General features: G+C 50.6%; 1 protein-coding gene across 3 annotated transcripts in view; it reads right to left on the bottom strand.

Moving 5' to 3' along the window:
- SEZ6L (seizure related 6 homolog like) overlaps positions 1-14,826 on the bottom strand; it is a 151,897-nt gene that overhangs the window by 42,895 nt on the left and 94,176 nt on the right. For all 3 annotated transcript variants that reach the window (XM_054006752.1, XM_054006750.1, XM_054006751.1), the window contains 2 exons: positions 14,097-14,230; positions 836-1,028 (listed from right to left, as the gene is read on the bottom strand). In XM_054006752.1, coding sequence (XP_053862727.1) covers positions 836-1,028; positions 14,097-14,230 — 327 coding nt within the window. The remainder of the gene's footprint in view (positions 1-835; positions 1,029-14,096; positions 14,231-14,826) is intronic.

The following is a 14,826-nucleotide window of genomic DNA, read 5'->3' as shown; positions in this document are numbered from 1 at the left end:
CATAGAATAGAGATGGCGGCTCACTCGGGCCCTGCTCCAGCAAAGCATTAAAGCGTGAGCCTAACTCTAAGAACAGGAAGACGATGGGTTTCCTTACATGCCTACCTGCTTTGCTGGCGCAGACCCTCCGAGCACAGTCCCACAGAACACAGCCACACCCCCCAAGGGGCAGAAGCCCCTGCAAAACTCGGGAGTGAAGCCTGCAGTTAGGGTTTGATTATTTATTCCTCTCCTAAGCAGGTGAAGGCTTGTGCAGGGGCAGATTGTGTTCAGCTACAATGGACACAAACTGGTTTTATTCAGAGGCCTTAGGCCGAATGAGGGCTGGGGTATTTCTCTCTCAGTCCCTGGCTTCACCCTGAGCTTGGGAGCGACCAAAAAATGTCAAGCAAATGTGCTTCTGCCCATGCTTGTAATGACTGCACTTGTGGCCCAACAGCCATTCAGAATACAGGGCCAGTGGCAGAGGGATTGGCACGGTAGATGGGGAAGAACACTTCATCTTCTAACAAGTCCCACTCATATAGCATCTTTAGCCAGGGCTCAGAAAGGATTCTGCAAAGACGACACCCAGGGTCTGATTCCCTCCTCCCCTCCATCTCCCGACTGCAATGGGAGCAGCCCCGTGGCATGGGAGAGATGAAGTGGCTTGACCAAGGTCACACAGCGAATCAGTTAGAGAGTCAGGAATAAAACCCAAGTTTCCGGGGTGCAGCCCACTGCCCCAGCCACTCACCTGGCTGTGCCGGGGGGGCTTGGTGTGCAAGGCCCCCCGCTGGATTCTCACCCCGGGGGCTGGGGAGGGGCTCACTAGTTTCAATTAATGAACACGTACCCTGATAATGAAGCTGAAAAGTCCCAACCACATCGTCTTGGAATGTCCGGAAGTAAACGGAAATAGTGTTGGTTGGGCTGCGAATCACCTGACCCTCCACCAAAAGTGTCTGATTGGCTAAGATCACCAAGTTGTCATCATCCACTCCACGAATGGCGAGCACCTCACCCTCTGACAGGTTCACACTCTTCACCTTAACAGCAGACAAACAACACACTGTGAGCTTTGCTCTGGCCTGGCGCTCAAGATCCCCTACACAATACAGACACCTCCCTTCTCGGCTGCTTAGCATGGTCCTGACTCCTGGTCTGCCCTGACAGGGCCTTTCATCTGAGTAGCTCAAAGTGCTGCACCACGCCTGGCAAGTGTTATCCCCACTTCACAGCTGGGGACACTGCGGTGACCTGCAAAGGAAGCTGCTGGCTGAGTCAGTAGTAGAACCCAGGTCCCCTACCTCCCAGCTCCCTGATTGAACCCCTACCCCATTGTGCTTGGTCCTTGTCCTGCAGGGAGAGCTGCCTTGGGGGGTATTGTGATTTACATGGCACCTGGAGTACATAGTGCTTTAGACATGTACACTCAGGCGGGAACTGGACCTTTGTGCCAACATGAATTTACTGCACTGTTAAATTATGCTGTTATTATCGAGATCATACTGGGGGAAAAAGAAGGTGGAGGGTACAGGGGTACTCTTCCAAGCTTCGCCCATGTGAGTAATCAGAATGGCAGTAGATTGTGGAGATGTTCAAAATAGGAAACTGCTGCTCCCCGAGTGCCACTGGAGCCCTTAATTGGGGAAAAATTAGTGATGGTACCTACCAACCTCCACCCACTTGTGGCTCCAAATGAGTCATTAATCAGTGTCAATTGTGCACATCTGTGACCCTCCCTCTCTTTTCTTACCCGAAGAATAAAATAGTTAGTGACATTGACCTTTAAATGATCATCACCATCATCATCATAAGCACCTAGGTAATAGGACTATAAATACTGTAGTAGCCAACATGGATTTGTCAAGATCAATCATGCCAAACCAATCTAATTTCCTTCGTTGACAGGGTTACTGGCCTAGTGGGCGGGGAGGGGGAGGAGTAGAGGTGATATAGCTTGATTTTTAGTATGGCTTTTGACAAGTCCCACATGACATTCTTAAGAGCAAACTAGGGAAATGTGGTCTAGATGAACCTACTATGAAGTGGGTGAAAAGCTGGTTGAGAAACTGTACTCAAAGAGTAGTTATCAATGGTTCACTAGCAGACTGAGAGGGCGTCTCTAGGGGGTCCATCCTGGGTCTGGTACTATTCAATATTTTCATTAATGACTTGGGTAATGGAGTGGAGAGTGTGCTTATAAAATCTATGGATGACACCAAGCTGGGAAGGTCTGAAAGTTCTTTGGAAGATAGGATTCGAATCTAAAATGACCTTGACAAATTGGAGAATTGGTCTGAAATCAACAAGATGAAATTCAGTACAGACAAGTGCAAAGTGCTATACTTAGGAAGAAAAAAAATGGTCTAATAACCCCAGATGGGGGTGGGAAGAAAATGGAGAGATTAAAGGAAGATGCACAGCTGGGGTCCTGGTTCTCGTGACCGGGTAGCTTGAGAAATGGATTCCTAATAGCCAGGGCTTAGATGTGCCAGCGAAGATCCTTTAAGGGGAGGTGTCAATGGCACAAAGGACAGTGAGATGCTCCAGTCCCACTGAGTGTCAACAGGCATTAAACTGCCCTTGGAAATCATCCCTTTGGATGCCATGTGGATTAGTATCATAGGAGCCCCACGCTAGAGAGAAGGGACAAAGGCCAGAGCCACTTTGCTTTACTTTGAGGGCTCTGCCAGCTGCCCACTGCCCTCAGCGATGGCACCAGTCTGATCACTGCAGCCAGGCATTGCAGACCAGCCCTGCTGTCAACAGCCACATTGCTCCATTGAAGGCTGAGGAGTGAATGCCTTTAGTCTGCTGGTGCAGAGCAATAATGCACTTTATGGGACTGGTCACAGTTCCATCCAGGTTTTACGATCACTGGGAAGTTATGAGCAAGGGGCCGTGCTTTATAACTTGGGGTAATAACAGCAGGACTCATCCGCAAGACGGATAATGCCAGCAATTCCGGGTCACCGCCACTGACTCGTGGGCTGCTTTCGTCTCTAATTTTTCAAAGGAAAACAAATTGGCAGCTCACTTTTTTAGCCTGGAAACAGAACAACAAAAGCAACTGTGCTGGCCTGAGAGAGGCCGTGCTCCCTATCCAGCCACCTTCAGCATCATTCAGCACTTCAGACCCTGCTGGCAAGCTGGCTCTCCCCGTGCCTGGCCAGCGTTGGGAGCATGAGCTACCTGAGGTCAAGCCCCAGCCAGCCAGCGGGAGGCGAAGCTGCTTGGTTGGGGAAGGATCCCTGGCTCCCATGCAGCACTTTTCATCTGTAGATGTGAAAGCACTTTGCAATCTGGCTTGTGTTTATAGATGGGGAAACTGAGGCATAGAGGCTAAGTAACTTGCCCAGGGTTATCCAGGAAGTCTGAGGCAGAGCAGGGAGTTGAACCTGGCTCTCCTAAGTCTTATCACCTTAACCACTGGACCAGCGTGGCAATGAGGGCTGTCCCCTCTGCTCACAGCATGGAGGTGATCTTGGGTCTCTCCCTCCCCGACTGCTTCTGCAGGCCCAGCAGGCATGGCTGACCAAATGGCCCCCGGCTAGTCTTTGCGGGGTTCTCTTTAGGCTCCAGACCTGGCCACAGTGAGCCCTGCCTTGATGATGTCTCGACTGAGAGCGTGGAGATACCCCGGGATGCTGCTGGCCCATGGTGCATTCCCTCCGGCTGCATTAGCTGCAGGGAACGCATGGCCCTCACTGGCTCCACTTTACTTCCAGACTGGGTTGGCTTTGATTTACTGAGGCTGTGGTGGGTTGGGTCCTGGCTCCCTGACACGCTTCCTGGAAGGCTCAGACTAACAGTCTGGGCTAGGGGAGAGGGCAGGTAGATTCTCCTTTCACTGCCCCCAGGGGGCACCTCATTGAAACCATTGTGAAATTGGTGGGAGAGGAGACTCGACTCCAGGGGGCTCTCAGAAGGGAAGGAGCAGCGTTAGGGCTCTGTGCCAGGCACTGGCGTGGGGAGGGGGGGAGTTGGAGACTCCTGCACGTGTGCTTGTTTTGGGGGGCAATTCACTTTTTCTTGGGCTTCCTGGATGAGAGGCAAGAACTGAGAGCTCGATTCCTATGTGCACAGGAGCATGCAACGAACATGTGCCTAACTTGTACACAATGGCCTTGTTTGTTCCAGTCTCCAATGGCAAACGCCCCAATGAAAAACCTCTCTAGGCAGACAGAGACCTGGGCTCAGATTTCAACATTAATTCCTTGTTGATTAGGGGTGGATTAATTGGAATAGCTGAAACGAACACAGCCAAACTCAGCCTTTGTATAAGTTAAAGCAACTCCACTGACTTCCGCTGGGTTTTCACCTGCGCTGGATTTAGCTCATTGTGTCTGTTCTGAATCACTGGAAAAATCCAGAGACTTCCTGACATGTGTTGTGCTGAAATCACTCAAGGATGGTTCTGTTTCCAAACCAGGTTTGTCAGGTGAAGGCCGGCCCCAAAGTCACGCTGACAAATTGAGACGGGAAATATTCAAGGAACAGTCATTGGAGCAGCATGACAATTGAGCTGCTCTGCTTTACGGCGGCTTTCCCCGTTTCCAGGGCCTGTCTGCGGAGGAGAAATTTCAGGCGGGTACGTAGGCTGGAGACAGATCTCTGAAGGGGGCAGGTGCTGATTAATGCATTGCAGGACTTACCCAGCAAGCTGACGCGCAGGCATTCCTGACGGGTGTCAGCAGCAGGCCCCGGGCGAGGGAAGGCTTTGCAGAGCTATTGCTCTAGCCGGCAGCCCGCATGGCAGCAGTCACTTTCCAGCTATTTCAATTCTGTCTCGGGTTAGGCTGTACTTGGGAAACGTACAGAAGAGGATGAAAGAAAGAGCCGGGGGGTTTCTTGCTCTCTTGAAGCAGATTTCTCCTTTATCACGGGGAGGTAGGTAACCAGCACAGTCCTGGGGACTCCCCTCTGTGTCTGGGATAACTGTCAGCTACACATTGGTACAGTGGCCTTGGGCCAGGGAGCATCAGCCAGGCAGAAAGGTACCATATGTGCAGCTTCCTGCCAGGAACTGCAAAGGGAAATCAAAGAGTGAACTAATTTAAGCTCCCGGAACATGTGTCATTAAGACGGGGGCAGGGGGAAGAATCCTTCCAACCCAAACGAACAGACTCGTTCGCCCCCTAGAAAAAACCCAAACATCTTTACATGGAGCTGAAATCTCTCTAAGGAAATGATGTTTCTTGCCAAGAATGTCAAGAGTTTTTTATAAATGTAATTTTATTATAATTAGCTGCTCTGACCTTATCGCTGCGATGCGGAGACCTAATTTGCAGCATGTCAGTGGCTCAGGGCTTGATGTGCTGGGCGGCTTGCAGTGGGCTCGGTAAGAGGACTGGGGTCTGAAACGTCTAATAAGGTGAGATTCACCCCTGGGCAGAGCGCCAGCACAAAGTCTCGTTAGGAGCCACTTATATTCCACAAGGCCGAGGTACCACTTAAATCCCACTTCACCCCATGTGTGGTATCTAGGCCTTATGCACAGAGCTGAATTTCCCCTATAATTCATCAAGGGCCGGATTCACAGGCCACTGACGTCAGTGGGAAAGTTTGCATTGATTTCAATGGGTTCAGGCTGGGGTAAGGCCAGGATGACAGAGCTGCTGAGGTGTGCAGAGGGGTTCTCCATTCAGGGGCATGTGCAGGAGCGAATTGCTGGAGAGAAGTAATTAGAACTTGCCAGGGACTTTCATTTTCTTTCTCTTTTTGTAACTCCCGCACGGTGACATGGTAATGAGCTTTTCTCTTTTACGCCGCTCTGTCTCTTAATCTATATTACAAGATGTTAGTAATGTAGTAATGAATCTTTACTCTTCCGGATTTTTTTCCTTCCATCCACCCATTTAATGAGTTATTACCCTATCCAAATGCATCACAGAGAAGGGCTTTTGTTTAAATTCAGCTTCAGTTTTTCTGCCTTCTCATCTGTGGCTGCTGTGATGCCATTAAAAGGCTTAAACAAGGAGATCTTTTCCTGTGAGTTTCTGAACTAGACATTCCCGGCAATGGTACTGATACAGCAGAGCTAATGAGGGACAAAGGGCAGTGTTTTGTTCTGTGATCTGCACAGGCCATCCCTCCAGTGCGCAGAAGACAACAGTGTGCGCTGGGCCAGGGACCGCGCTGTGCAGTAACCACATGGGGCCCCAGGGGCTGGGAAGAGATCCCCTTTATTCAGTGAGGTAGTTCCCAAGTACCTCTGCAGAACAGAGCACAGGCTTCGGCAGCACCCATCCCGCAGCCTTCCTGTCTGGGCAGCTAAACCACTGAAAGGTACAGTTCCCAATACCACTGGGGCCTAATGCCAGACATGAGGGGCCTGGGGTCAGCTGGTAACCGCAGCACTAGCGTGGCTGAGTGGCATCGCCAGGACTGCTCTTCAGCCCAGCAGCATCACTTGGCCCGCACCTGCCATCGCTCCTTGGCCTGCCTTGTTCCGTGCCCTGCTCCAGCCCAGCTCGGTTTCCGACTCCTGACTCTGGCTCTTGGCTCTGACCACTAGGCCTGACCAGAGGGAGCCTTTCCATTGTCTCTGGTGGGGGCTGGACCAGGCCCTGAATCCCCTGGACCGTCCAAAGGGGTTTGACTTAGGAATCCAGTCCTAAATATAGACCACAGGTCTGCTGCACCGGAGAGACGTATGTGTGTCCCTGCCACAAAGCCTCTGCCACAACTCGCAGGGCCTGGTCTCTCCACTGATGACTAAGGCCTGGTCTCCACCTAAAACGTAGGTCCACCTCGGTACCTCGCTCAGGGCTATGGAAAATCCTGAGCTCTGAGTGCCGTAGTCAGGTTGACCTAAGTCCCACTGTAGACGCAGCTAGATCAACGGAAGAGTCCTTCTGCCGACCTAGTTCCTGCCTCTCGGAGAGGTGGATCACCTGCCTCGAGGGAGAAAACCCGTCTGCAATGCAGGGCGTGTCTACACGACAGCGGATGCAGCGCCAGGGCTCGCTGCTCTAGTGGCTGCAGTGCAGATGGGTGCTCAGCTATTCTGGCGCCCGGCGAGCCTTCCCGACCGGGTCGGGAGTTCGTACGGCTGCTGCCCATGCTGTGGCTGTGCAGTCTCCAGCCCAGGGAACCCAGCACCAGCACAAAAGCCACGTAGAAACCGAAAAGGAGCCACTGCAAAGTTGCATAACATGAATGGGGTGGCCCGGTTTAGCTGATGCAGCCCTAACGGTGTTATAGAATCACAGAAGATCAGGGCTGGAAGGGACCTCAGGAGGTATCTAGGCCAACCCCCTGCTCAAAGCAGGACCAGTCCCCAGCTAAATCATCCCAGCCAGGGCTTTGTCAAGCCAGGCCTTAAAAACCTCTAAGGAAGGAGATTCCACCACCTCCCTAGGGAACCCATTCCAGTGCTTCACCACCCTCCTAGTGAAACAGTGTTTCCTAATATCCAATATCCTAGGTGAGGTCTCTCTCTCTCTCCCCTGCCACGCCACCACTGTGACCATTTCAGCAAGGCCTCTTCTGCTTCTCTCCGTTACTGGAGTCAGGAATTAAATGCCAGCAATTGCCAGCACGAGTGACTACGTGGCGGGGGGGGAAGAATGGCATTGCACTATATCCGCACCTGACTCATGTAATTAGCTTTGTAGCCAGTGAAGCTGGGAGCATCTGTACATGTAAAATAATTAAAGGAGGCGGGAAGGGATTCTAAATGACAGGCTGGCAAAACAAGAGGGAGCAGCAGGAAAGCCATTAATCTTTTCATCAGGCCATCACGCTGGGCTGCTCTCTTCTCCCTCAGACTAGATGGGTGAGGCCGGGATCCCTCAGAGATGGGTAAAGATAATCGTCATCAGTGCTTTGATCAGCCATTCAGGCCATCCGAAAATCCCAGGTTATTTCCCTTCCGGGAGTAGTGTGCGGCTAAACAATCCCGTCCTCAACAGCTTCTGACAAGGGCTGTGCGAATAATACATGATGCTTAGTTGGCACTTTCCATCTTCTGATCACTTTAAAACACTGGATAATTAATCCTTAAAATACCAGTACAAGGGAGGCATTTAAATAGACAATGATCCTCATTTTACAGAGGGGAAACTGAGGCACGGAGCAGGGACGTGACACGCTCTGGGCTACACGGGGAGTTGGTGTGAGAGCTGGGATTAGCGTTCAGGATCTCCGGTGCTTGTATCATTAGACCACAGCGCTCCCCTGAGAGTGGAGGGGCCGTGGGCCAGGGACAGCCCAAACACTGACAGCCTGCTTCCTCGTCTACATCTTTAATCATGATTAGCCCTTGGATGGCATCTCTACCCATCAAAGCCCTTGGCAGACATTTTCAGCCTCACTTGCCCTGTGTCAAAAGCCCTTGGTATGGAGGGAATCAAAGACTTCTCATATTTTGAGTGTTTGTTTATTTTCTGCAGTTACTGATGATTTGCATGGACCTCACGTGACATTTAAGGCATTTAATTCCCTCTCCTGCCGACTGTCTCTCTAAGGTAATTTACCTTCATGTTGGTCTTGTGACCTACCCAGGGTTCAGCTCAGCGACTTCCCTTTTATCTCCTTCTAAACTGGCGTGACAGGATAACAGTGACACCTGGAATCATGGGGGCATTTCCACCTGCGAAGTCCAAGCATGCACTATTCTAGCTGCACACACTAGTGCTCTGTGTCTTTGGTGATATTCTGGGCGTAAGGACTATCCTTCCGTGCAGCCACATTCCCGTCGCACTCACCTGTATATCTGATACACTACATGCCATATAGAGATTAAAGCATGAAAAGAGATCAAATGTCTCTCACTTGCCCTGCGTGCTATTTCCAGCCTCCATCTGAAATAAATTGCAAAGCTGGTTAAAGAGTCTTCCACAGAGCTTGCTGCCCGTGGCGATAGGTGAGCCAGCTTTTGACACCAGACCATGGTGCCCCACGTCCGATTCAGTGATCCCAGGAGAGGCTTCTCCAGCGTGGGGATCCTAGGAGCAAGGGTTTCTTATTTTCCTTCCGTTTGCTCATAGATTCTAGCCCATCTGCCAGGGAGATCATTAGAGGCTGGACGGAGGGGAAGAGTTTCTTGCTGTTTTCATCTCCAGGCAGCTGGTATTGAGGAGGCAGGAGACAAAGTTATGCAGGTGGGTTCCAGCCTGCCTGTACCTGGGACACTTGTACTGCAGTGTCCTGTACCGTAATATGGAAAACATGGGCCCTCTGGCTCCCTTTCCTGCCTCACCACCAGTACCTGCTCAGGGCCCTGTTCGCCAGCCCTCAGCCAGGCAACAGAACAGGGTTAGCTGAGTCCATTCAACAGCTGTATGTGTCCCCTGGGCGTTCCTGTGGCCCAGACTAGCAATGGGACTTTCCCATCCATAGCAGCAGGGACAGCTCCACTCTCACCCTGAGACTGGGCCAGCATGGAACTGATCTCAGGCAGGAATATTTGGATTCCCTTCATAAGCCGCACATGTGAAGGGACATGAGCACTGCTCACGTAGGTGAGGGGAAAACCGGGAAAGAGGGGCTGCTAGCCCGAAACAGTAAGTTATATTCTTGGCTTCAAAAGTCCAAAGTTAGAGCTGTCCCTTGGCGGCTTTGCACAGATTACTCCAAATGTTGCCCTATTTCCATGTATTGCTCTGCAGAGGTTATATTCTATCAGAGATTAACCATTGTCCAGCAATGTATCCAAAGTGCTAGGCTCAGACATGCTTTCTTTACAGAGCTTTTCTTTCCAAGCATCCCCCCGTCCTGCTCTCCAAAATGTGCCTATTACGGTGGATAACTCCCCGTTCATGGACGCTTCAGGCCTGGCTGTTCCTCTTGCTCTAAGGATGTTGCTTAGAGTGGGCTGAGTATTTTAGCAAGGGCAGCCAGCTTTCACATTGTTGTATGGGGCTGTGAAACAAATTCTCTCCCCATACATCCCCCAGCCCCCCCCCTAAAACCTACCCCCGTCATCTGTGATCAGATCATTGTGCCCAGGCCGGGGCTGGGCATAGTGGCGAGAATTAGCAAGGGGTGTGTGTATGGGGGGCGGGGAGGCTCCCTACATTCTCCTGCTGCTACCTAGCCCCCCTGCTTGTACATTCAAACCTAGTGACTGATTTGCTTTACATTCAGAGACCCCCAGTGGCTTAGCAGATCTGGGTGTACTTGTGTGTCATGCAGCCATGACTCCTGTCCTGTACACAGCGTGGTGAGAAACGAATGCTGCCCGTGCAGAGCAGATATGTGCTCGGAGCCAGGCAAGGTTGTGCTCAGCAAAGGCAGATCTGCTTTGTAATATAATGGCTAAGAGCCTCAGACGCATCAGCAAAGTGAAAAGGGGAGTTCTGAAGGCGGAGAGGCTAATTTTATGCTCCATTAAAACCCTGACCTACAACGGAGCAAGGTCAGGAATGATGTCACTGGATGGGTTACAACGGGAGGCAAATTTACAGCAGAGCAGTTTGTCTTTAGCACCCTCTTGATTCAGGAGACAGAGTTCTTGTTAGAGAAAAGTTTTTAAAATATGCATAAAATGCCAGCGTTTCAGTGTTTGCCCCAATGCTCGCTCCACTTGACGACCGTGCTACACTTAATTCCATGAACACCCTTTCCATCAGGCTGCAACAAGGTCAGCCCTCTCCTTCGGTCCAGCCACACATAATAGTGGGAACAAGCTCGCCCGTTCCTTTGAATGCACATTGCTAATTACAGAGATTAAAAGTGGATGTAGCTTAATAAGAAATAAATTGTAACATGGGGAAAACTGAAGAAGAAAAAGGTCCCAAGGAGAGCTCTAGTCTAGTGCACGACTACGCTGATGTTGTTTTACTCATGTTTCAAGGACAGGTAGCGATGCTCTTCTCCTTCTGGGGCTTATTTATCAGTTACCTGGCCAGGCTTCCAGGATGGCTTCTAACGCAGGGAAATATTAGCACCGTTTTCCCAGGAATAGCTCATTTCAGCTGCACACACTAAGCAAGGAGTGAGAGCTGTTTCCATGACGTGTCAGTGACTGTTCTACAGCTGACCCCAGTGGGATGGCCCCTAATCAGAGCACCTGGGCTGAATATATTTCTCCAGCGCCTTAATTGTGCCTGCAGGAACATTCATAATTGGCCAGACAGGGGCCCCGATCCAGCAAGCTACTTAAGGGCATGCCTAACTTAAATAACTTAAGTCCCTAAGCACCGTGCTGAATGCCGGCCTTGGCATGTGGCAATTCCACAAACAGTGGGTCTGACATATCCGTCACATGACCCGCATTCTTTGGGGCAGGCACTGGCCTTTCCTATGTTTGTACAGCATCGAGCACAATGAGGTGGTTGTGACTGTTAATATTAAATCATAATAACGCTAATATGTCTGCGGACTCCGGGGTCTGCAAACCCGCCAGGGTAGGCATGTCTCTTTCCTGTGTTTGTACAGCGCCTAGCACCCTGGCGTCCGGATCCCGATCAGGGCCGTTGGGTGTATACTACACATTGTTACCATTACTCTCTTGTCACGTGTGGCCGCATGTTTATTTCTTCTGCGCCTGAGGATTATGGTCCATGTTGGTGAACGTGATTTCCTCTTCTGATGGCTATCAGACACGGGCCAGTATTGCACATGAACAAAAGGTGCAGCCCCAGGCATGTGCTGCGCTTTGAGGCGCACACATGTTCTTACTTGGAAATAGTGAATTTTCCTGTTACTGAATTTGTGTCATGGATATAACCGGGGGATTCCTAGGGAGTCAGCTCTGCACCTAAGAATAGCAGAACTGTTGGGTTCTCTTGACACATGGGCGCTTCCATTTAGAGCCCATCCCATTAAGGGTTGGGGAACAAAGGTGGAGCAATCAGTCAATTTGGAGAGAATGCTTTTTATTTTTCTCCTAGCTATCAAGGCAGGATGTCTGTTTGGGGAATAAATTGCTTGCCATTGTCCCTGTGTTAAAGTTAATTGGATGGTATTTTAAAGCTTTGATCTAGCTGGGGATCAAACTGTACCAGCTCCCTTCTATCGTTTATTTGTGACATGGATTAGGAAGAATCTGGAGTTTTTGCCATGTCAGACTCATTTGTAGTAGCAGCTGCACCAGGCAAAATAATCTATATGACCATATGGCAGGTGAGCAGTAGGGAAGTGACATATACAGCTGGCCAGCACTGGTGGTCAATAAATGGTAAACTACAGCCACCACCTGATGAATGTTATGTGTAGCTGCAGCTGGAGTTGTGTATATGGTTCACCTTGCATGTTAGGCAGGAGTTTATCCTACTACTCTGCTTCTGTTTGTCTAGGGCACGGAGGCTTCTTTGGAATGCAAGGGTGATAATTGACATGAGTTTGAAATGTAGGTCCAGTGCTCATGTTGGTTTGAGCCTCCCTTTCAGCTGGCACATAGGGAGTGAGCCTGGAGCTCTATATGGAGGGGGGGAATTGATGGACATACAAACGTGCATGGAATGGCCAGGGTAAGTGAAAACTGCCCGAAGCAGGACCGATAGAAACTAGGGCAAGTTGATATTTGTCTATCAGAATTCTTCTTGGGCTGAAAACGGACTTTTCAACTAAGCTAAACTTTTTGCAAAAAGTATTTACTTTTCTGGGAAAATTTTGACTTTTCATGAAAAAACAAACAAACCCCAAAGTCAAAAAGATTTGGCGAAACTCCCAACATTTTGATTTGGAAATACTGCAGGGTGGTACCTCCCCCTGATCTCCCCTATGGGCGGGGCTCCCTGGCCAGGTCCCACCACAGCCGTGGGGCTCCCATGTAGATGAGAACAGGGGCACAAGGTGCCTGACCTGCGACTCCCACCAGGCACTGCGGCAGCATTCCAAATCAGGCTTTGGATGGAAAAAATTGGGTTTGATTTTTTGCCAAAAAGTTTTAATTTTCTGGGAAAACTTTGACAAAAGCAAAGCCAGTGTAAACGTGTCCTGAATCAGGGCCATTGACTTCAGTGGGAGCACGTTTCGTTTACACGGGGGTACGTGACAGTGCAGGCACACTCAGCTACCGGTTTGCGTAGTGCCCTCGTCTTTGATAAACCTTTGCCTTACTTGCAGGCTGAGGCGTGTAAAACCTTCACACCATTATGATGCGTGTGCTCACCCGGGAGTGGGGTTCGTGGTTAGGGTACTGGGACTCTGGCACTGACTTGTTGTGTGACTCTGGGCAAGTCACTTCACTGCTCCCTGCCTCAGTTTTCCCATCTGTAAATTGGGAATGAAGCAGAGCTGGTTCTCAGCAGGGTGGGACGGTAAATGAGCTGGTAGCTGTAAAGTGCAAGGAGAAGCTTGGCTGCAGGGTGCTCTGGAGGACAAGGTATTAAATACTCTGAACTCCTTGGATGGCAGATGTGCTAGTGACAGTATCACCATAACTGGGGCTGACTGGCTGGTGTTGGATGGGCAGAGGGCTCCTTCTCTCTGACAAGCCACTTGCATTCAGGGGCAGGATTTCAGCACTGTGTCTATGCCCCTGCTCGCCCGCCAGGATCTACGTTAATGTACACATGTTCCATTACAAGTGTTGCCCTTCCGACATGCTGTGTGTATGTGTTTGATCCTCTCCTTGCTGCCCCAGAGAACAAGCGCAGTGGCTGCTGGGTAGAATCCTAGAAAAACCCTTCTGCAGAGTGGGGCGTTTCCTGACACAGTGAGTCTGAGATTCCAGTATCAGACCCCAGGCTGACCCAACACTGCTACCTCAGGCAGGGGGAATTTCCCACCATGCATCTCTGCCCCTGCTCCCCCTCTCTTTGCCTGCCACTGAGTCACACACTTGAGCTGAGGCTGTTTCTTTTGTCCTAGTCTACATGGATCAAAGCGGCCTGATGGGACCGGTGGGGATTCCCTGGGGCTGGAGCGGGACCTATGGAGTGCATACAGCTAATGCTGGCCCACTGTGGAGGGACGAATGTCACCCTAGGTGCCCATGTATGCGGTCAGTAGCTGCAGTCGGGGGCTTTGTGTCCAGCACCAACCAGCCCAGCAGAGTCTGTCCCCGGCAGCTCCCTGCACATGCCAGGAGAGCGATGCTCATTCGATGGGTACAGATGGGAAGACGAGAACTACAACATTTTTTAATTACATGATGGCAGCTTCAGGCACTGACTCACTGAGGAAACAGCAGCCCCGAAGTGCCACCGTGTTCTTACCTGGAGCTCAACTCCATAGCCCGTGTAGACTGTCACGTTATAGGTGCACTCCAGGAAGTTGGGCACAGGAAGCGGGGGATAGTCCGTCGAGTCAATGTAGCCTTCTGGGTCGTAGAAGCTCACGCTGCAGATAACTGGAGGCAAAGCCATATGAATTAATAATGAACTGTGGGGAGCTTCCCACTGGCTGAGGAACAAGCCTTGTGGGCCGTCCCAGCTCCCCTTCCACACTTCGGGTTTGGGACGGGGAAAGAGCTAAGAAAAAATTTTGTTTCCCTTTTTCTTTTTTTAAAAGAGATCTCTGACCAAAAAAGCTCAGACCATCCCTGCAGGTTCCCTTCTGCAGGCGACTTGCCAGCGACAGGGAAACAGAGACTGAGACAGTATCAAAGTCTATTCTGGAGTCAGATTCCGGCAGTCACTCACTCCTGTTTCATTTCTGCATTCGAACAAACAGTGACCCTGACCGAGGTGGTTCACTGCAGGCCACAACGCCGTGTTTCCTGCCAGATAGACCTTGCCAACCATCTGAACACGTCTGGAATGAGCACAGCACCTGCACCTCTTAAATGCACCGCATAGCACGGCTCATTCAGACACCTGGTCCAAAGCCCCTGGAAGTCAATGGAACGACTCCCAGTGAAGGACTTTGGATCAGGCCCATAGACCTTAGCTTTTTCTAATAGCCACCCTGGAAGTTTGGTTGTTATTTGACTGGCAGGAGCTTGGC

Source organism: Malaclemys terrapin, chromosome 16 (assembly GCF_027887155.1).
Source record: "Malaclemys terrapin pileata isolate rMalTer1 chromosome 16, rMalTer1.hap1, whole genome shotgun sequence".
NCBI classification, from domain to species: Eukaryota; Metazoa; Chordata; order Testudines; family Emydidae; genus Malaclemys; species Malaclemys terrapin.
This window is presented reverse-complemented; position numbering and strand designations above follow the sequence as displayed.